We start from the raw sequence: 23,779 nt of genomic DNA, 5'->3' as shown, positions 1-23,779 counted from the left end.
TGAGCTTGCAGTAACCAAGGAAAGGGAGATCACTCTCACACAGCTGCGGTCCCAACGACGTTCAGTGTACTTGCACCAGGCCTACATGTATTTTGTTTATTTGATTTCACCTTTACGACGGCGACCAGCATTATGGCAGGAGGAAACCGGGCAGATCGAGCTGGGAGGACACCTATGCGACCATCCGCAGGCTGCTGCAGACCTTCCCACGTACAGGACGTGTTAGGAAGTGAACATGAACTGGACTTGAACTCATAGCGACTGCATGAGATAGGCTTCTGGGTCATTTTCCTGCGCTAGCGCGCTAACCACTTTCGTAGCCTGCATGTGTTAATACCTGGCTGTTCGGACCATGGAACGTGATCTTTCATGAAATTTCATATACACTACTACCTTTATTGCTGGTCCCGATTGTATTATATACAGAAAGGGACAATAGGTCTATTAGCCTACCGGTATGCAAAACGATATAGGGCCTAGTCACATTTTACATGTACGGAGAACCACTGATGTCAAATGTCAAAAAATCACTTGCTCAAAAAAAAGTGCCACTGCATAAGCCTACATACTGTGGAAAAACAAATTTTGTAAAACAGATACACAGTCGAAGGTTCATTTGTTCTGAAGGTCATGAGTTGTTGCTTGACCTGGTAATCCCTCTTCCTCGGTAACTTACGTTTAAAAGATTTGGTACCTTACGACAAACTCCACGCGGGAAATAATTCAACCGCTACCGTGGTGAGTTATTTGGTCCGCGGAGGAAAACCAATCTATGTGCGGTCCCAATCACAAAAATATCAGCATGATACATATGCGACTGAGCAAGTAATTTGAGCCCTGACTTATCTTAACGTATAGGCTACGGAAACAGATTTTCCAATGTACAGTGTACTCCGAGAGGTGGTTCATGGGATTGTTTTAAATCGCGCAGGAAATTACGTGAAAAAATCTAAAACACCTACTAAGAAAAACCTCGTCTGTAAACTATGAGGAGGGTTGTTGCGACCCCAGCTTTCGTGGCCTATAACTCAGTCCTTTCATCGCTTGGAATCCAGCTGGTTCAGTAAAGTTGCACAAAGGATTACAAAGGCATAAGTAAGTTCTGCCTTCTCAGAAGATGAAGAGTAACGAGGAAACACAGATGACAGAAAACGGTAAGCAACAAATCTCCGAAATCGAAGAGGAGGTAACTCCTTGACAAAATGGGCAATAAGTTATCTCGTGTTAATGATTGCCTCCCTTTAATATTTGCTACTCCCTCGAATTGTTTTGAGCACAGTGTAAAAATTAAGCTTACCGCACACGAGAGCTGACAGCTGAGAAAAAATACTGTCGTAAACTTAACGGATTTATTTCCAAACGATGTATTTAGAAATAAATATTTTAAATATGGCCCATCCGTACTCTGTGGAGAGCTTTGATACATGCAGGTGTAAATGTCTCAGCAGCCTTGAATATGGCGTCTGCAAATATTTCTCAACCAAGAGGTAGAACACTCGGAATAGCGGTGTCTGTGCAATGCACGTCGGCTTGTTTTGGCTGAGCCTCATCACTAAAGTCCCCCCGGCGGCCTATAATCAGCTTTCGCCAATAAAATTATTTCAAGTGCGGCTGCCCGTGGGAATCATGTTATGCAGACTTTAATATAGATGAAGATAACGGTTGAGACAGGGTGTTTGTGCTTTCTGACGTAAAGTTCTTCCTGCCTCAAGGACCATGACCTCAGTGACCTTGTGACGTTGTTCACGGTTTTTGGACAAAATTTACTAGTGGCAACAGTGATGTAAAGCAAACTCAGAGAGCGGCTCTGGAAGCCAGAGACCACGTGATCTCCATAGTAACAGACGGCTGTCAGCGATAGTGCAACCGACGGATGTAATGTCCAGCTTTCCTGATAGTCTGAGTATTTCTGTAGCGCTTACGTGTTTCACCACCTGTCATAAACTAACAACCATCATGTGTTTGTTTAAAGCAAACTGTAAGTGTGCAAGCTTTATTAGTGAGTGATGCATCTGTGTGCTTACTTTCACTTCTTACACCAGCATTCTCGCAAAACGGCCACGGAGAGGGGGATTCATGCAACAAGCAGAAGACCGGAAGACCCCCAGGAAGTGATAAGGCACGCGCAAAGAGCCAGTCACGTGACGGAGGCTGGGGATGGTTCTGCGTTTTGGGATCCTTCCTCAACCACTTAATTATTGGTAAACAGCGACGAAACTGCAGAACACCCTTTTTGTCAATCACAGTTACCCTGGCATTAAATAGTCACTTATTCGAATGACGTTTTACGCCTAGCCCAGGTATTTCACATGTATTTAGTTTGTTTATTTCGGCGTTAACGCTGTACGTACTAACCAATATAGTGTTGAATAAGATGGCCTCGTACTTTTGATGTATGACCAGTTGCGGTCAGTAGGCAACTGTGATACACACTTTAATTAACAAGTACATTTGTGAACTAACATGATGACTTGGATACTGATTAAATTTATTTGGGGCCTCCGTGGCCCAGTTGCCTCTCGCCAATATGATCGCCAGTGTGACGGCCGTGAGTTCAAGTTCAACTCATGCTGTCTTCCTTTCCGGTCGTACGTTGAAAGGTCTTCCAGCAACTTGCTGATGTTCATGGGTTTCCCCTCGGCTCTGCCAGGTTTTCTCTCACCATATTTCTGGTGAGAGAATAAAGTAAATAACTTTATTCGCCTAGAGCATTCCTTGCATCTTTCTGTCACCATTACTTGCTTCTCTTTACAGGACTCCGTCCTATATTCTTGCTTTACCTAATTATTGGTGGTTTACTTTCAACGCTGTTTTAAGAATCGGTCTCCCGATTACTGACGCCGAACGCGTGCGTCCATCATGGTTGGTATATAGATGTCAGCGTCGAGGCCTAGATTTTTTATGCATTTCCCACGGAAGTTACACCTCGAGAAGCTTACGACTACCTCGTAAAACTTTCCGATTTCACCTGTTTGAAATGAAGCATCGTTCTCATCTTCGAACTGAGGGACAAAAGTCGGTGGAGAAAGGCAATTTTAACAACAGGTATAGATCTGTTAATTCGTACCTTGTACAAACTTTCATGCCGTACTGACGGGTATGTGAACATATATATCTGTTCTCACAAGACATACTTGATCAACTCACCATTCGAACGTCTTTAGACTGCTTCGAAACAGAACCAAGCCGCTGATATGAAAGACTGGAAAATAGATCAGAGCAATGACGACAGTGTGAAAATAATCACACGTAATTGGTGAAATCCGGCCTCTTTGTTAATTTACCTCTGTTAGGGTTTTATTTTAACTGTTCATGTTAATGCCTAAAAAGTAACAACTGACACAGCCCTTGGCACCATAAGATGAACGGGATCAACGCTTTTTTCTGACATCTTTGGACTACTTCGAAACAGAACGCCGCTTCAGATATCACGTGAGTTTTTGTCTAAATGAAAACAGTTATCACCTGGGGTAGGTAAAAACGCGCTTTATATCTGAGAAAGAAACTTTTGACTCCGTTGAAACATTTCAACCCAAGTAAAAATGTTTCCACTCAGGTGAAGGCCTTTTCACACAAGCTAAGAACTGTCCTCGCCGACGCAGTTCAATTTACCTCAGTTAGGGTTTTGTTCTAACTGTTCATACAAATGCTTAATAAGTCGCAACCAAAATACCATGAACTGATGTGAATTTCGAGGTATTAGATGTAGTCTATTTGAAATGTGTTTTATTTTCCCTCAGGTGGAATAGAACGCTCAGGTGGGTTATTGTATCTGGAATTAAAGGAGCGGTTTGAGGGTCACACGGCATCGGAAATCTCATGGATCTTCTCGCTGAATACCGCGTTACGACAGTCTTTAGGTAAGCACGGAAATTTACTCCATCACCTCAACGAAATTAGGAGGAGAGGATAGACTGTTGGAATAGTATTCTGTCTGTCTGTCCGTCGGTCTGTCAGCAAAAGTCAGTTTCAGTGCCCGCTGCTTGGAGATCTATTATTTCTGTGTAAAAGTTTATGAAACGTGACGACCGCAAAGTATTTTGGGTAACCCAGTACCAGTGACATCTAAGAAGTTGCAATTAACATGCTTTTTTTAAACAAATTCTGATAAAAAAAAGTGACTTTGGTTTGCATCCATATAGTTTTTTTTTCTGTTCGGTTGTTGTTATTTTTCGCAACATGTTCAGCTACCGAACTCTGGTACATTACGCTGTTTCTGCCTCTACAGGTCCAGTTGTTGGCATTTTGTGCAACAGGTTCAGTTGCCGAACTGTGGTCATCACCGGCGGCATTCTTTCCTCTTTCGGACTGGCTCTCAGTGCTTTTCCACCGGTTCTACCCTATATGTATTTTAGTTTTGGGACGATGACTGGTATGTTTGCTAACCAAAGAAACCTATAAGTCTCATCCATTATTAACTTAGAATCAGTGCTTTTTATAATTTTGTAGCTTGTTGCCTTGTCAAGCTGTACATATATACAGGACAATTGACATTCTTGAGTATGCTGGAAAAATGTTTTTTTGTTTTTGATGTCTTATCTTCAATATTTGAGCTAACATATGTATTTCCTGTTATACCTACTCCTCGATATGGTTAAAATAATTTAACACGATAGTTAAATTTGAGATTGTCGAGTAGTTAAAACGACACTTGTCTTTGGAGTCAAGGAAACACAAGATCCGTGTTCAACACTGGCATTGGATAGGGAATTTGCAGATTTTAAAGCTTGTTTTCTACCAGTATGGTAGAGATATCTGTACGTCACACGTTGGAAAGCTGGTAAGTAACCTGCCAGATGTCGGTGGTTTATCACGGGCACTCCGGTTTCCATCTTCCATAAAACTGAATTCCATGATATAGGTTATTTATTTATTATTTATTTGATTGGTGTTTTACGCCTTACTCAAGAATGTTTCAGTTATCCGACGGCGGCCAGCATTATGGTGGGTGGAAACCAGGCAGAGCCTGGGGGAAACCCACGACCATCCGCAGGTTGCTGACAGACCTTCCCACTAAAATAAGTGAAAAATTCTTTTGTATGCAAGGTCTTCAATAACAGTTAAGTGAATAAATAAATAGTGTGGTTTCCAATGGATTCATTGATGAAGAATTTATTGTAGGTCTCTGTTTGTTTCAGGCGTTGGGTTTGCTTTAGCATATGCACCTAGCGTGGTTATAGTGGGATTGTACTTTATCAAGTACCGTGGGAAGGCAGTAGGGCTAGCCGTTGCTGGAGTGGGGGTCGGGGCCTTCGCAATCCCGCCTCTCACGGAGGCCCTTCTCTCCTTCTATGGCTATTTTGGCGCGCTTTTAATTTTGGCGGCAATTAGTCTTAATCTGTCTGTTGGTGGCGCCCTTTTTCGGCCAGTGAAGGAAACATCCCAGTAAGTAGAGCTGCACTTGCGAGATTTTCTTTGCTCAGATATCGGGTGGGCTATAAAACAAAAATTAACTCTCTTAAATTCTGAATTATTCAAAATGTTCTAAATGTAAGACTTTTAATGGTTGCTTGTTATAAAAAATGTCAGTCTTATATGTGATGTAATATGAAAACGGCTGTATTTTTCACAAGAAAATGTGGTCAGCCACAGGAATACAAAACCCCTTAAATAATATTTGCGAAGTACAAAAGTCTTACGTTTGAAACATTTGCAGTAATTGACTCACTCACTCACTAACTCGCTCGCTCACTCACTCAAAGACTAAAATATACACTTTTCATGACATCTCTGTAGATGTCACATTATTTGAGGAATTATTATTATCATTATTTTTTTTTTTTAGTGAGGAAGATATATGTAATCCTAACTGCACGGAAACCACATCCATGCTTGACGAAAACGGGAAAATCAAACTGAGTGATCCAGACGTTGCCGTGGAAACCAGAGCCAAGCCAGCCGAGGACGGCCAGAGATTCCATGATGACATAGCCAGTGCTCATGAGAATCATGTGACACGCCCACATGACAACGTCGAGGCGCGGTCATGTCTGAGAAGTTTCGTGAAGAAATACTTAGACGTGACGTTGTTGTTGGATATTCCTTTCCTGTCTTTTTGCGTCGCAATGTTCTTATTCTCTCTCGCCTTCCAAGCTAGTCTGGTGTTTCTCCCGGCCTTGTCAAAAGATCGTGGGATACCTAAAGAGCAGTCGGCTATACTTCTGTCAGTAATGGGTGGTGTGGAAGCAGTAAGTCGTGTTTTGGCCGGGGTTTTATTTGACAGACCGAAGGTTGTCCCAATACGCCTGTTCATATACAACTTAAATGTGGCTATCATCGCTCTTGTCATGTTTCTATGCACAGTTGTTCGGACGTTTCCGGCATTCCTCGCCATCGGCGCGTGCTACGGGCTCGTGACAGGAATGTATATTTCCCAGAAGTCTGTAGTGATTGTGGATCTTGTGGGACAGGAGGTTCTCAAAAGTTCATTCGGCCTCCTAATTTGGTTCCAAGGGATGGGAAGTCTGATTGGCCCTCCTATAGCAGGTAAGGAAGGCTTGGGTAGCAAGTTATCACTCTTGTAAGTCAGGGTCTCAGAGATGTAAGCACTCACTCTTCTAGGCCAGTGCAGATTCTCAGAGAAGCAATATCTCACTCTTGTAAGCCGGTGCAGAGTCTCAGAGAAGCAATCTCTCACTCTTCTAGGCCAGTGCAGATTCTCAGAGAAGCAATATCTCACTCTTGTAAGCCGGTGCAGAATCTCAGAGAAGCAATCTCTCACTCTTGTAAGCCGGCGCAGAGTCTCAAAGAAACAATCTCTCACTCTTGTAAGGAAGTTTACTGTCTAAGTCTCAGAGCAGCAAACGATGACTTTGTAATCCATCATACTGCTCACAGCTCATGTGCCGCTCACAACTCATGTGCCGCTCGCTACGTTCGCCTTACGTTACTGCCACCACTAACAAATTGTGTAGAGAAATCTTGAACAACGCCAAGGTGACTGATGTCACGTCAACAAACCACAAACACTTGTTTCTACTTATGCTAGATACATTCTCTTGATCTAAAGTATACTTAACATGATTCAAGCGGACACCTGGATCTATTTTATTGGTGATTTCTGAATACACATCCGCGCGGAAACAAAAGTGGCACATGTGTCAGACAGTCTTCAAAGGTCAAGCTTGTTTAGCGAAGGCAGTGACGTAAAACCTGGGGAGCGGCACATGCGCAGTAAGGGGTATGGTAAGCCAGGTCAGAGCCTCCGATTACTATGGCTTTTCTACGTAGCAAGCCACTTTGTACAAAGAGGTAATAAGATGCTTTGAGCGCAGTAATTGGCATAATTTAACGAAATGTGATCACTTGAAATTTACACATCAGGATTTTGTTTTGATCAATTGTCCACGATAGTCATCATCGCGTTCTGTTAAATGGATTGAAATCAGGTAATCTGACTAGGGGATGGATTCTCCAGCGATCAAATCGCTCTTGTTTTACAGTGGCAGTGCCTTAGTCTTGTACATTCTTAGAGACTCATGAGTAAATGCATGCAACGACATTATCTGTATTAGATACATAATAATAAACTTTAACTCATTTCTTATCATAAAATCGTAATGGATTTTTTCTCTCCCAATCTTTAGCTTTTGATGTGATCTGATTACCATATGAGTTACCGAATAATTATTCCAACCAACTAATTTTTTTCATGATACATGGTCTGGTTTGCCAGTGGTATTTAGTATCAAGCTTTGGTCCTGCGAGCTCTGTCCGATTTTCTCGCAAAATGTAATGCTGGTTGCCGTCGTTTAAGTGAAATATTCTTAAGTATTCTTAAGTAAATAGACAAGATTTGGGACGTGCAGATGGGCTGCGGTTTACTCCGTGCAATAAAGCATGTCCGATACCGATAAATCTGATCATCATTAAATAATTTAATTTAATTATATAATTGAACTTAAATAAATAAATAAATTTAATTTAATTTAATTTAATTTAATTTAATTTAATTCCAGTGTAAATAAATAAATGATAGTTTTCTACTTTCTCTGTCTGTATATGAACATTAAAAAAAAATGTTCACAGGAAACACAATAACATAAAATGGAGACGAAAACTAAAGCAGCAACGATAGGACGATAGTTGTTAAATGTCCACGCGCAAACTGTGAAATACGGCCTCATGTCAGTTTACCTCAGTCAGCGTTTTATTCTAACTGATTATGTATAATAACCTCTTGAAAAGTAGCAGCTTAAAAGTAGCAACTTTTACAACCCCTACCACCATGACAAAAGCTGAATAAGGTAAGAAACAAAAAAGAAGTGATGCTAATTGCATACAATTTGTAACTGGTGTAGAATTACTCAAAATACTCTTTTTTCATCAGATTAAGATTCAGATTATGTTATGTGGTGTGAGACGTAGTCTTTCTCATCATTTGTAAATAAATAAATACTAAAATAAATTAATGAATAAATACATGTTCATTTCAGGGGCTCTGCGGGACAGGTACAAGCGTTATGATGAGTCGTTTTACTTCGGAGCCACCGCCACTCTCATTGGGGCCAGTGTTATGGTGTTTGGAAACATACTAGCCTGGAGAAGAAAGCCAAAATCGACGGATGTTTCAGTACTTGATGAGTGTTAGGTGGCGCTCAATTTAATTATGTGAAAATTAATATTTGGTAAAATGTTCAATTACATGACTGACGGGATGTATTATGATATATTTTTACATATTCACATATAACTATAAATTTGGACTTAATCAATACTTGGTTTATGTACATTTATCATGACATTTACTGGAGGATGGTACATGACTGAGATTGCATTATTTAGTGTGTCATTAATGACATATACTTCCGTATACATGACTGAGATTGTTAGTAATCATTAATTTTTTATCCTGCATATTATGACTTGAACTTTGAGGCTAACTTTGCAATTGCTCATTTATTTTACTATTCTAAGAAAAGGCAATATTTTTGACATGCATTGTCTCATAGAGATCAACATTGTTTTTTATAGTAATTGTTTAAGGTGTGCTACAGGAGCATGTATATATTTTGTATATTTTAGCATGTGTCAGTATTCCTGACATCCCCCAAAATAAAAATATTTTTAAATCATCAGTATTGTATTATACTCTGTATGGATGTGTGCACGGCCTAAAATTACTCTGAATCTAGTCGTCGTCACAGACATTTGTATATCAATCATCAACGGAGGTTTCTACAGGCTCGGTTTCCAAAAGCACTCTTAACGTTACGTTCAATTAACTACCCCGGCAACCTGGGCTTGGTTTCACAAAGCACTCTTAACGTTACGTTCACTTAACTACCACGGCAACCTGGGCCCGGTTTCACAAAGCACTCTTAACGTTGACGTTCACTTAACTACCTCGGCAACCTGGTCCTGGTTTCACAAAGTAATCTTAACGTTACGTTCACTTAACTACCAAGGCAACCAGTACTTTACGCATTACCTCGTCATTGCATTTGCGAGCTCGTAACGTTAAGATAGCTTCGTGAAACTGGGCCCAGGTCAATAATCTCGATTTTAATTTCCAATACAAACCATCAAAGAACTTATAAGTTATATGCAGTAAGATATTACAATATAGATGAAATAATGAGAAGCAATGAACAGTTTTTAGTGATGCTTGAAAAAAGCAAGAATTGCTCTAGGCGTGTAAATGTATGCAGTATCAGAACCGTCAACAATTCTATAGTTTATGAATTGTCGCTAATCAAACCTACGTTTCTGAGATGCGTTTTTATTGCCGTGGCGATTTTATTCAACACTGTGCACATACTTCCCCTAAAGCCCCGGGGAGATTTTGCCAAAATCATGCTTTTCCCACAAAGAACAGGCGTACAGAATGTTAGGATGTCCAATTCAAAATAATAAGCACGAAGCATTGTCCCGAAAACGGCAGACGACTTAAAATTGTGCACGGAAGATATGTTCTAGGTGAAGAGAACAAATTGAGTTCGGTCAAGGAAATCTGAAAATTGTATTATGGGGACACCATTTTCATTTGATTGACTGGGTTGGAGGTGATGAATTTTTATAATGTAGCATATTTAATTGTAATTTTGCCATTTTATGTACAAATAATCGAGTGATGAGTCCACATTCAAAAATAAATGTCAGTATTTTTACACCCATAATAATGTATATGTAAGAATCCTTATATATTAGTTATAAAAATTGACCACTTTGTGCATGAATATTTCATGTATGCATATATAAGGCTATTTTTACACCAAGGCAATTGATGAGAAATTTAAAAAAAAAATGAAAATAGTTTTTGCGTACAGTTCTGCATGGTGCATTGGATGGTATACTGACTTTATCGTACCGTTCATGTTTACTTGGGGGACTGCGTGGCTCAGTTGGTTAGCGCGCTAGCGCAGGCGTAATGACCCAGAAGTTTCTCAACAATGCGGTCGCTGTGATTCAAGTCCAGCTCATGCTGACTTCCTCTCCGGCCGTACGTGGGAAGGTCTGCCAACAACCTGCGGATGATCGTGGGTTTCCCCCGGGCTCTGCCTGGTTTCCACCCACCATAATACTGGCCGCCGTTGTATAAGTGAAATATTCTTGAATACGGCGTAAAACATCAATCAATAAATAAATAAATTCATGTTTACTTTGAGATGTTACCGGAGTCTTCATTCTCCTAACTATAACTGTTTCTTCGCAACAAGACTAAAAGAAACTGATTAATTACCAATCGGCATACAGTGACAGGTTGCAGTTACCATGGGCGACGCGTTTATCCTAGCCCCCTAGCACATTGAGAAAATGTTCTATTGACTTTTAGTCCCTTACGCCAAATCAACCAGAAATACCCCTAAAACGCGAGTGACCTCCGGCCTGCTGCCCTGAAATTGCCGAACATCACGACTGCGTACACATGGGGAGCGCACTGAATCCAGGTTTGTGCACGTTTTATGGACTTAGCCCCTTTATGTTGAAATGAGACTACAAGCTGCCCGCATTGTATGGGTACAGTTGATGCAACCACTGCGTAGACTGTCGTCATATTGTTTCATGCAAGGACTAATGGGTCATTGCGCGACCTTCTTGTAAAACAGGCCAAAGTCTCAGATTGCGAAAGAATAATGACACAGGCTCATGGATGACTGTGTTTATACTGAATAGGCTTTCTGGTTTGATAGGCCTATGGTATTCTTCAGTTTGTCTGCGGGGCATGTTATAGACTGAAGCGTAGGCCTACAACCTACTTTAGACAAACCTGTGGGCTTTCGCAGCGAAATCGCTTGTACCCATGCTCAGATAGGTCAACATGTAGACTTCCACAAGACGACCCCAATGAACACGAGATATTTTAGGCTTTCATTGTATATTTAGGTAAGCAGTCCGAATGGAAAACGCTGTATATTTGCTACACAGCTGTAAATTGTCTGAGGTAAGTATGCATGCACGGATAGATTAACGGCGTAGTACTTTAAGGGTTAATCGCTATTGACTATACATGTGTGAGTGAAAATAGCGATCGTCGTTCACTGACTCCAACACTAAAGGGCCTGAATGTGAGGAGGCTACACACAGTGGGTGGCTCAGTTGGTAAGCGCGCTATCGCAGCATAATGACCCAGGAGTCTCTCACCAATGCGGTCGCTGTGAGTTCAAGTCCAGCTCATGTTGGCTTCCTCTCCGGCCGTACGTGGACAGGTCTTCTAGCAACCTGATGGTTGTGGGCTTCTTTCACGCCCGGTTTCCCACCCCACCATAATGCTGGCCGCCGTCGTATAAGTGAAATATTCATGAGTACGGCGTAAAACACCAATCAAATAAATAAACAAATAATAAATATACACAGTGCGTTCTAAGCCGCAGGCTGCTACATGCATTTAAGACAAACGTTCACATCGTTCTATCAGGCCTACATGTAGCTCTGGCCAACTCGTTGAGTTTGATTAGCAGAACGTGCTGTGTCACGAATTCGTATCGGCTTGAGAGCCACTGTGCAGATTTCCTTAAATATACAAGGTATGTTCTTTAGCGTACAATCTCCGGGAAGTAAATTTTAGAAGTATAAACGCCAACAGCATGTATTGGGAGTGAAACCAAAACAGCGACGATAATGTGATTGCCGGCAAGTTATGGTAGCTGATAGCGGCCATCTAGACTGCGACCTTAGCAAGCAGGTGGAGGTCGCCGTTTAAACAAAGCCCGAAAGCGAAGTTAGCGATGAAACGGTTTTAAATTAGACCAAGACCTTCGTGTCCACGCAGAGAACCCACAAGCGCGGGCGATCCAAGGGGTTTTATTAAAACTGCGACCTCACCGGCTGGCGCCAAGGTCGAGGTCTAGATGGCCGCTATCAGCCAGCGTACGTTCTGGCCAGACCCCCATTAATTTTCCATAAGCGACAATGTTGACGTCATATGACCCAACCTGTGAGAAAGAAGCCATTAAAATCTTGACATAGGTTGACCGTCAAAATCTGACCTTTCTATGCCGGCAGATGGGAGGGGATGCCTGGCAACGCCAAGGGGACGTCACTCGCCACCTCATCACCACCTTGTGTCCTCTCACCCAGAATTTCAAACTTTCATCAGTAAAACTCATACCTGCCCAAAGATTAGACAGTTTCCAGCATTTTGATACCAAGCATGCACCTGTATACCAAAAAACGGCAGGCTGGCAGCAAAAAAAAGACTTTACACCCTAAAATACACAAAATTACATTCCCGAAAAACGGAAGTTGTAATGGGGGTCTGTGTCCCTTGTTCAGTGCGGGGTGAAGGTCATTTTCGAACATGCACGTGATAAGGTTCTCGTGGGCATTTGATAAGATTCTCATCTAACACGTGATGAGGTTCTGGTGGGCATGTGGTGAGATTCTCGTGTAACACGTGACGAGGTTCGCATCCAATTTCTCTCTGCTTTGATTGAGGAGGTTTGTGATACGGAGCTATATATGTCTTATTTCCTCTATCTGGCTGTCGATCCTCAGTCATGTTTATATATTATTTGACTGGTGTTTTCACGCCGTACTCCAGAATATTTCACTTATTCGACGGGGGCCAGGATTATGGTGACAGGAAACCGGGTAGAGCCAGGGGAAACCTACAAATATCTGCACGTTGCTAACAGACCTTCCCACTTACGACCGGAGATGAAGCCGCATTGGCGGGAGGCCCCTGAGTCATTGCGCCACGGAGGCCCCCAAGCCAAGAGAGAAGCACGGAGTTTAGAGATATTAAAACACAAAGTACCTGCCCTGATAGCACAGTCGGTTGAGCGTCCTATTCGGAAGCGGTAGATTCAGGGTCAATCCTGCATCGAGTCACACTTAAGGCTTTAAAAGAGGAAGTTGTAACTTCCTCTCTTGGCGTTCAGCATGAAGGGGATTGTGTAACGACTGGTTGACACATACCGGTATAACGATTCGGGCGGGGCGACTTACTTGCCTTCGTAAGGCGTTTCAGTGAAGCAGCACTAGATAAAAGAGCGGTGGATAAAAGATTTTCAGTTCGTTTGACATTTATAACGATACCAATATTGATACTTTATTGCAAGCATATATTCATTTATATGTTTTCACATATCATCATAGAGGGGCCTCCGTGGCTCTGTTAGAGCGCTAGCGCAGCGTAATGACCCAGGAGTCTCTCACCAATGCGGTGGCTGTGAGTTCAAGTCCAGCTCATGCTGGCTACTTCTCCGGTCGTACATGTATTTGGGAAGGTCTGTCAGCAACCTCCCACCACAATGCTGGGCCGCCGTCATATAAGTGAAATATTCTTGAGTGCGGCGTAAAAAAACAATAAAATAAATAAATATATATCATCATAGATGATACAACTGAAATATCCTCAAGTACAATGATCATCACTCCAGTAAAATCTACAGTACTGTTGTATATTCTGATTTTGCGAACAAGCCTTAATATGTACATTTTAGCCTACGTGTAGAGTTATATAGACATGTACGAATGTGACATGTATACAGGGACATGGCATTATAAATATATTTATTTATTTATTTGATAGGTGTTTTTACACCGTACTCAAGAGTATTTCATTTATACGACGACAGCCTGCAGAAACCCACGACCATCCGCAGGTTGCTAGAAGACCATCCCATGTATTGAACCAGAGAGGAAGCCAGCAATGCGGCCGCATTGGTGAAATGGTCATTACGCTGTGCCTAGCGTGCTAACCAATATAAATATATAAATAATGTTATTAAACACATATCAGTGGAATACCCTTGATGTGTTGTTAGTTTTCTAATCAAGACATCAGTTGGATGTTGTACGCTCAGACAAGATAAATGTGTAGTTACATGTTATGTATAGACTATATATATATATATATTCGCGTAATATGCGTCTGTAATTGTTTATTGATATTTTACTGCCATTATTATGATAACGGAAGCATATCTATGCAGTGGGCATATCTGTGGAATGCTGCTCACTCCATATATATATATATATATATATATATGTACGCCGTTCTCAAGATGTATATAGGCCTACATGTATACAGTAGCCTATATAAGAACTATGTGTGTCATCAGCAAACTATAACCTCTATTCATCTCATTGCACTTTCCATGCCGTGGTAAGAATTAACAGGTTGCTTGATAGTGTATTATGTCGGCCGTTAAGTGAATTGTAATGGGAAACCTTATCTCCTTTGTTGAGTTGCTCGGAACACGGGTGTGTATTGTCACGTGGCTTCTTCTCACTTGTGCACTTTTAACTCGTAAGTCTTTGTATAACCTAACTGAAGAAGAAGTAGGTATGTTTAATATTGTCTGCTCCTCGCAAAACGTGTTTGCTGCTGTCAGTCTATTATTACCTGATCCAGTTAACAACAATGGCGCTTCAAACCGTTTCGTAATAGGTAGAGGGGGGCCTCCGTGACATGGTTGTTCTGTAGAAAATATCGACAGCTTTGTTATTGTTATTTTGTATGCGTTATGACATAAAGACATAAATAAAAATCTATTTTTCCTTCACAGATAAACCAAAATGTCGTCTTTGGCTTCCGGCGATGTTGTATTCGATAAGGCAGAGCAGGAATGGGACCGTCAAAACCTCTGCCAAGATGATCCGCCATTGTCCAATCTCCCAAGCGGTCCAGCGTACACGGAGCCCTGTAGCAATGATCCTCCAAATGTCTCACTAGAAGAAGATGAAAGAGGATTGAAGCCGCCTGACGGGGGATGGGGATGGGTGATTGTGTTTGCTAGTGCTCTGTCCCACATCATTATAGGTAAGTACAAAGTGAAATGTAACATGGACATAAATTAGCTCTTTAAGACTCTTTCATGTAATCATACCAATATTTCTATCTTTAGCAGGTCAGTATAAACAAGCTATGGTCTCGATTGTGTAACGAAATTGTGAATTCCACTGCCCTCACAGTTCATTAGACCTTGGGACAAAAACCTTTTTTTCGACCAGTATGTCTTGGATATCTGCACGTTACACATGTGAGGTGTTCGTGAGCAGTTTTTAGATTAGTAGATGTCATTGATGGAAGATGGTTTTATTCGTGATTATCGTTATTAGGGATTACGTTTTCTGAATACACAGATTGTGTCAGAAATGAGCGGAGACAATTGTGCCAACCTGAGAACGATAATAGTTATTATTTTCTAACAAGTGACATCCACACATATTTGATATTTGCAGCTGAGAGACCTTGAGTATCATCAAGGCGCGGTTGTTCAAAAGCGTATTCAACTAATACCAGTATTAAGTCATATCATATATTTACGGTTGTAACAAAACCCGGCAACCAATACAGACTAAATGGAACAGCAGTAGATTTAGCTCAAATTTAATATACTTTTGCACACTCATTTTTGGGGCAAGTACAAAACTGAAGACTTCGCTTAAAGTTATATGCGGTGTATAAGTTCTAGGTCAGTTTTGAACAACCGACCATGAACATGAGGGGTAAAACGTGTTCACTATAAAGTCTGCTAACCAGCCGCTTGTAATTACAATTTTCTGTTTAGGAGACATGTTGATCGAATTGTGTAGATTGACACCTAGCGATTATGAGCTAAGATGACGCAGGTGTAATCCCTACATAGGAACGATAATTTACCGTCTTCACTAGCCTGCCACATTTGTGAGGTTTACCCTTAGCACTCCAATTTTCTCCACCTATAAAATGACCGAGTGACATATGGAAAAATTGAGTGACATTAAACCGTCAACTCTAGACTAAATGTATATATGCATTCTACATGGTGTTGGCAAGAGCATGACTCTTTCTAGTGTGATATTGAACGACCCAGATATCGCTGGTGAAAGCAAGGAAAATGCCGCACATTGAGACAGTCGAAGCTTCACCATTTTATTATTTTTATCCAATCAGGGGCGAGTTATTTCTATAACTTGTCTGTTTCCTCTTACGTCAGCTGAACCATGTGTCTTGCCTTTAAACCATACGTGCGTGGGTTATCTGAGGTTTCCGGTTGCTTTTTTCATGTCGCATCCCATGATCTCCTATTGCTCTTAAGAACTGCTTATTACAAGTTGATTTATGGAGTTATGAAACCCGTCAAAAAACATGTCTGTAGATCTTTCTACTTGTCTCCACTCCTCTTCCTAAAAAACACAGGTTACATTATTTGTTTAGCAGCTTTTTTTTCATCTCTAGGTGGCGTTGAACGATCGGGAGGGGTCCTGTACCTGCAGCTAATAAAGAAGTTCAACAGATCCGCCAGTCTGACATCCTGGGCAATGTCTTTGAGTGGAGGCTTCCGGCTTCTCTCCGGTAAGCGCAGGCTGGAGAAGGTGTGTGGACTTCCGATGACGAAATGATTTAGATGGCTTTGCTTCATACTGCCGCTGTAAAGCAATGAAGAATGGTCACGTCTTTGAATCAAGTTTCCATTTTACTGTAACAGCTAAAACAAACCAGTGACCGAAACCAGCTGCAGCTGTACTTTGTCCCCCTTATTCTGGATCCATGGGGTGGCGTTCTTAAAAGACAAAAACGCACATCTGAAGTATGAAAGAGAACTAAAAACTGTGCTAAAATAGTTTGAATTATTTTGGGGTCCAGTAACGTCACAGGAAATTTTGGACATTACACTTTTTCTCATTCCTAAATTTCTGCATTATTTTCAAAAACACATGCAATTCTGTGGAGTCGCCATGGTAACGGGACGTGTTTCAAACTATATTTGAAACAAGAGCATGCCTGGCACATCACTGGACCCTATTACCACTGTTCAGCAAAATTTCTGAAATGCTTGTTCAGAAAAAAAATGTTCTTACACGGTGTTTAAGACTATTTATTTTGATGCATTCTTAATTCTTGCGTTTACATTTCGTTAAAACGAATGTCTTGTTGGAAGGTTTGTTGTTTAAAGAGCAGAGATTTGTCCGGTACGTGGCAAGATTTTCTGTTGGTTATGTCACATATCTTTCGCGCACCCAGGAAACTGAAAGTTTTCATTCTGGACCAGCATTGTCGAGTGTAGCGTAAAACGTAAATGAAACAAATACATTTCAGTTCTCTGAGATTGTGTTAACCATGTTCTTTGTTTTGGAATCTTCATCAAAGTATAAATCTGGGTGTCTAAAGAGACACTTGTACACCAGTTCTCAACCATAATGGATGTTCCGGATCAATATTCGCAAGAGCAGTTTCCAAAGCACGATTGAACATAAACCACCACAAAACTAAAAAAAAGTATATAAATAAGATATTACAGGATGGAAACGTATACTGATAAGTACTGAGCAATTTAAAAAAAAAGAGAAGCGAATTAACAGTTTCCAATGGTGCTGTAAGGACGCAAGAAATGTTCTAGATGTGTACATGTAACAAGTATCAAAATCGTTAACAGTTTTAAGATTTATAGAATACTCTTATAGTTCTTGGTCAGATTTGTTCGTTCTCTGTCTGTCCAGGTCCTCTAGCCAGCGCCCTGACCAACAGGTTTGGGTTTCGTGGCGTCGTATTTGTAGGGGGCGTGGCCGCTGCTGTGGCTTGTATCCTCAGCGCTTTCGCACCTCAACTAGTCTACGTTCATCTCTCCTTCGGATTACTTGGGGGTAAGTGTTAGCAGTGGCAGTGGATGTAAGTCTTCTGCATACCTCTGCATCTTTCATGCCAGAGTAGAGCAATAACTTCAGAGCCTCTTGTTGATGTGATCGCTGTGAATTTAAGTCCAGCTCATCCAGACCCGTTCTCTGGTCGTACGAGGGAAGCTCCGTCAGCAACCTTCTCAACCTTCTCAACCTTCTGTGCCCGGTTTCCTCCCACCGCAATGCTGACCGCCGTCGTGTAAGTGAAGTATTCTTGAGATCGGCGTCAAACACCAATCAAATAAATCTATATCATTCACTGAAAGATTGACTAACTAGTTGTGTTGTGCCTTCAACATGCCGAAGGCCTGTGTCTCTTTACATTGTTTCAATGTTAGTAGAAAGGTCTTCAGCAACCTGCGGATGGTCGTGGGTTTCCCTCGGGCTCTGTGTGTTACATGTGAAGCTAACAATATAGTATTTGAGTATTTCTAGATCAATGACGTCTGATATATTGCAGTTCACATAACTGCATATATAGTTTTTACCTAATTCTACTTAAACCATGGTGCTAGGGAGCGTATAACCTGCTAATATTTACATGAACAGCCGAAATAAAACCCTAAATGAAGTAAAGTGACGAAGAGGCAGTATTTCACCCGTTGCGTGTGACCATATCACAGTGTCACTTTCTTTGTTTTACTCTCTACCCTATAGGTCTTTTATTATATTATAATTCTAGCCGAATTGTCCAGTTTTAAGTGTCTTAGTACCTTTTGAGCCCTCGGAGTATACCCTATCCTTTTGGCATTATTCAAGTCAAGTGGTCTGAGTACAAAGTGGTTTGACCCAGACATCTCAAGGGTCAGTGCACTCAATGCTTAGGACAGGCCCTTGACCAAAGTCGTGGCACGTTATAATGAGCCTGTCTGCCTGTCTTGCCTGAAAGTTTATGCTTTACGACAGGAGGTTTGTTAGATGCACGGGAAACGGTGCAGGTTTTAAAGAAAGTGCAATATTCTTTTGTACAGCGCATAACCCCGTCCAGAAAGTAAATGAAAAGATAATTATCAGATCTTTGACTGATCGGACAGCTGATTATTTCTTTCATTTGCTGCATGACTCGGGGGTTCTATAGTCACTTTAAAGGATATATGAAAAGATAATATAAAACAAAGAGTGTGGTTTTTAGGATCATGAAGAAAGGTATGCCAAAAATGAGGGGAAAATTTTCATTTTATATTTCTTAAGATTTATTTATTTATTTATTTGATTGGTAATTTGCGCCGTACTCAAGAATATTTCACTTATGTGACGGCGGCCAGTATTATAGTGGGAGGAAACCAGACAAAGCCGGGCGGAAGCCCACGACCATAATATTCGCAGATTTCTGGCAGACCTTCCCACGTGCGGCCAGCATGAGAGGCAGACAGCATGAGAGAAAACCAGCATGAGAGGAAGCCATCATGTCCTCGGCCAGGGAGGCCCGATGTTTCTTACGAGCCTCGCTGTATATTTTACGCATATTTTCCGTCAGTGGTGGGAAAAATGTTCTCGAATGATGTCGTCGATGAACATTCGGCGAACGCAGCACCATTTTAGGCCATACCATAGTAAGAAATAAAAACCAATCATTTCATGTATCGTCACATCACGGCGTAACATGGCATTTTTGAGCTCTTCTCACCAATTGTCTGGAGCCAGGTATATGATCAGTCAGTGGTTTTGTCCTCTACTAACTTGCGAGGGGCAGTAATTTCCACCACATTTTTTGTCTTATGCAGGGATCGGCCGTGGGCTGTCTTACACCCCCAGTGTTGTAATAGTAGGGATGTATTTTGACAAGAGGCGTGGGATGGCGGTGGGGCTGGCAACGGCGGGAGTGGGGCTGGGGACGTTCTTTCTCCCTCCCCTCCTAGAGATCCTCTTTGAGGAGTTCGGGTACACGGGCGCTTTTCTGATCTTGGGAGGATATACTCTACATATATGTATCTGCGCTGTCCTGTATAGGCCACTGTCGTCCAAGAAACGCATTCCAAGGTAACATTGTGACTGGCGTCAAAGATAATACGAGCAAAACCACGCATTCCAAAGTAAATTTGTTCTACTGCTAAAACTACATTTTTTCTACATATATGTATATGCGCAGTTTTATTAAGAAGATCGTTGTACAAACGCATTCCAAGGTAAGATGGTCAAGTGTGTAAAACTATTCTGCTCAAAACTAACTCTACATATGTATCTGTGCTAACAAGACATTGACTATAAGGTTGTAAGAAAGAATAAAAAGAAAACAAGGGAATACCACATTCCAAAAGGACTTCTTCTGTATTTGAACACATTTTAATTAATTTTAATTTTTCAGATCCAAAATAGCAAAAACACAAGAAAACTCCGCTAAGCCAATAATTAAGTTTTTGGGTGAGAAAAAAGACAAGAAGATCCTGAAACATTCCGATGAAGTCGACGACGGAATCAATACCAAAACCGCACCACTATTATATATCGAATCTGGACAAAACGGCAATACCACAAAAACGTTTGAACGACGAAAGTCGTTGGCTGAGAAAACCAAAAAACTGTTGCAACTGGAGCTTTTGCGGGACCCATTTTTCTTGTCGTTCTGCGTGACAATTGGTCTGTTCACAATGGCGATTCAGATAGTTTTGGCTTTCTTGCCGGCCCTAGGGGAATCGAAAGGTCTGACCCCCACCCAGTCGGCGCTGCTAGTGTCCATCATGGGTATCACTGACATTGTGGCGAGGATCTTCAGTGGGGTCGTGTTTGACATGCGCAAAGTCCGGCCTCACCGACGCTACATCTACAACGCCTGCCTCATACTGATATCTGTGACGGCGCTGTTGACCCCGTTAGCTTGGGATTTCCGCAGCTTTGCCACGGTCTCGGTGATTTACGGCGTTTTGGCAGGGCTGTACATAGCGCAGAAGTCGGTGATCATTGTGGACATTGTAGGGAAAGACAAACTCGTCGCTTCATTCGGTCTGGTCGTCTTGTTCCAGGGAATCGGAACGTTCATCGGTCCTCCCATCGCAGGTAGAATAACTGCTTAAAGGGATACAAAATCGATTCTTATTGTCCGAAATTAGAGACACAGGAAACTCTGTCTCCACTGTAAGCCAATCAGCGTCGATTCTGTAGTCTCTTCAAATGGAAAGAAATTGTGAAAATTGTGATGCCTAAGTTAAATGACAACTGAAAACTGTATCTGTAAATACGCTTACTCGTTGTTCTTCAGCATTAATGCAGTCAAATGCTTTCATTGCATTGTGGGCTGTATTGATCATACTGAAAATATAGGTTTTCATGATCTTGCTGATGAAACCTATTCCCTGTTTCCAACCACCATAATGCTGGCCGCCGTCGTATAAGTGAAATATTCTTCAATACAGCATAAAACACTAATCAAATAAATAAATACATGAACCATACTTCATTTTTAGCTCGCGTGTACAAAGTACAAGCGTAGCTAATGTCATTCCCCTAGCATCGACGTCGAACATTTCTGAACGCAATGTTAAGGTAATTGTCAAGGGTGGCACTTTAAACAAAATACTCTTCCTCTCCAACCGTACGTAGGAAGGTCTGCCAGCAACCTGCGGATGGTCGTGGGTTTCCCCTGGGTTCTGTTCGGTTTCCTCCCACCATAATGCTGTCTGCCGTCGTATAAGTGAAATATTCTTGAATACGGCGTAAAACACAAATCAAATAAATAAATAAATAAATAAATACACAAAATGCTGCATTTATTGAGCTCAGGTTTTGAATACCTGTAAAGCATGATAGCAAGAGTTTGTTGTTCCGTCATTGATGTCGTCACTCAACATTGTTCCGCCATTTCGTGAGATGTTTAACTGAATATTCAATTTAATGACCATGACTTATTTATATAGACTAATATTATTTTTAAATAATATGTAACTAATATGTAAATAAATAATAATAACTGGATGCCGGGTATCAACGAATACGACTTTAAATCAGAAAATTTGCCCGGGACCTGTCGAGGACCGATGCTTTAATACTGGGCGTGTCCAGTTTCCTTCACTCGTGTAAACCTGAACGCCGTCATGTGAAGGAAACATTCCTGAGGATCGAGTAGCATTAAAGAAAAAATAAATGTTTCTTTTCTGTCGTTTAGAAACGGGTGGTGTATTATACCAACATAAGAATCGGTTGTATTTGCATATGGTGTTTTGACAATGTATATCAGTAATTTGGATCGTCTGGCCAAAGGATCGTTCGTTGTGTCGTCATATTATTGATTAGCTGCGAAATTTTGAGGAATGAATTCTTTACTAAATTATCGATTTTTTTTTATTTCAGGTATTTTCCGCGATACTTTCAACAATTACGACTTGGCGTTCCAATTTGGAGGCGGTATGACGTCTTTTGCCAGCGTCATACTGCTCGTCAGCAATGTTTGTTTCTTTTGCCGAACTCGGAGAAAAGACCGAGCCAAATTTCTTGCTGTTGAAGACACAGAAAGCTAGTGATCTTCTCTTTTGCCGAACTCGAAGAGAATATGACATGTCCACTCTGATAACAGGATTCCGGCATGTAACTCCTTCCTGTAGAGGAACTGATATGTCTGTCTTGACTCAGTGAATAATTGTCATCCTCTTCAGTATGACAAACGACTTCCAGCATTGACAGTAAATCCAGAGCAGCGACGATAGTGTGATAATTGGCAAATGTTCTCACATAACCGGTGAAAATCGGCTTCTTGTAAATTTATCACAGTTAGGGTTTTATTCTAACTGTTATTATAACTGCTCTTACATGTAAATCATATAACCGAGTACACGCTATGCAATGATATGGCACCGAAATCAAATACGAGCAAATACGTCGATTTTTTTTTTTTTTTGATTGGTGTTTGACGCCGTACTCAAGAATATTTCACTTATACGACGGCGGCAGGCTTTATGGTGGGTGGAAACCGGGCAGAGCCCGGGGGAAACCCACGACCATCCGCAGGTAGCTGACAGACCTTCCCACATACGGCCGGAGAGGAAGCCAGCATGAGCTGGACTTGAACTCACAGCGACCGCATTGGTGAGAGACTCCTCAGTCATTACGCTGCGCTAGCGCGCTAACAAATTGAGCCACGGAGGCCCCGCAAATACGTCGATGTTTATGGTAAGGATAGTTCACTTTCAAATTAGCAACTTGAATTTTGCCAGGGTTTGTTATGACCGACTAAGTGAAAAATCGAGCAATTTGAGCTGGATGCAGGTGGGACACTGAGAGTTTGGACTTTTGTTTCATCTTTGGATGACGTTTGCCATATTGCAATATCTACTTATGGGGAAGAGCTCTCTTAATATTAAAATTGGGACATGTAAGGGGTATTTGGGATGGGATGTAAAAACGTTTGTGATATTACGACATCGCAATTGGTCCAAACAGTCCACCATGGAATTCAAACATTAGAATCCATTTTATGCCATCAAACCCATATAAAAAAGAAAATATAGGTATTTTTATATACAGTATTGCGTGGCCTTTTGAGTGCCGTTTATTGTAGATGTTTTTGGTATTTTCACTTTAAATGGTATGGATCCACAAAATGGTATTGCACAAAAAGAACCTTAAAAAGAGTATTTACACAAGTGAGTCCGCACAAGACGAGTCTCTGCACAATAGGGATCTTAAAACGGGGTCTATTTACTCATTGTGAACCTTAATTCAGTATCTGCACAATGTGTATGTATTTAAAATTTATTGTTTATACAATATGGATCTTAAAACGGAATTCTTGTTCATCAAA

The 23,779-nt window shown here is 41.2% G+C and overlaps 1 protein-coding gene across 1 annotated transcript; it reads left to right on the top strand.

The window, feature by feature from the left end:
* Positions 1 to 115: 115 nt before the first annotated feature.
* LOC135480844 (uncharacterized) lies at positions 116 to 22,869 on the top strand. Its single transcript, XM_064760774.1, has 13 exons — positions 116 to 1,154; positions 2,043 to 2,201; positions 3,741 to 3,860; positions 4,229 to 4,372; positions 5,139 to 5,385; positions 5,786 to 6,486; positions 8,436 to 8,585; positions 14,993 to 15,208; positions 16,610 to 16,726; positions 17,872 to 18,015; positions 19,773 to 20,028; positions 20,354 to 21,042; positions 22,333 to 22,869. Exons 1-13 carry the CDS (start codon positions 1,118 to 1,120, stop codon positions 22,497 to 22,499), a joined length of 3,147 nt encoding a protein of 1,048 aa, XP_064616844.1. The 5' UTR covers positions 116 to 1,117; the 3' UTR covers positions 22,500 to 22,869.
* The last annotated feature ends 910 nt before the right edge of the window (positions 22,870 to 23,779 follow it).

This window comes from Liolophura sinensis, chromosome 13 (assembly GCF_032854445.1).
Source record: "Liolophura sinensis isolate JHLJ2023 chromosome 13, CUHK_Ljap_v2, whole genome shotgun sequence".
NCBI lineage: Eukaryota > Metazoa > Mollusca > Polyplacophora > Chitonida > Chitonidae > Liolophura > Liolophura sinensis.
The sequence above is the reverse complement of the archived record's forward strand: the minus strand, read 5'-3'. Positions and strand labels throughout refer to the sequence as shown.

Bases quoted from the DNA above. Each gene is read 5' to 3' on its own strand.
- LOC135480844 (XM_064760774.1), top strand. From the start codon at position 1,118: ATGAAGAGTAACGAGGAAACACAGATGACAGAAAACG. The intron at 4,373-5,138 runs GTATGTTTGCTA...TGTTTGTTTCAG, and splicing joins TAGTTTTGGGACGATGACTG to GCGTTGGGTTTGCTTTAGCA. The intron at 18,016-19,772 runs GTAAGTGTTAGC...TGTCTTATGCAG, and splicing joins CTCCTTCGGATTACTTGGGG to GGATCGGCCGTGGGCTGTCT.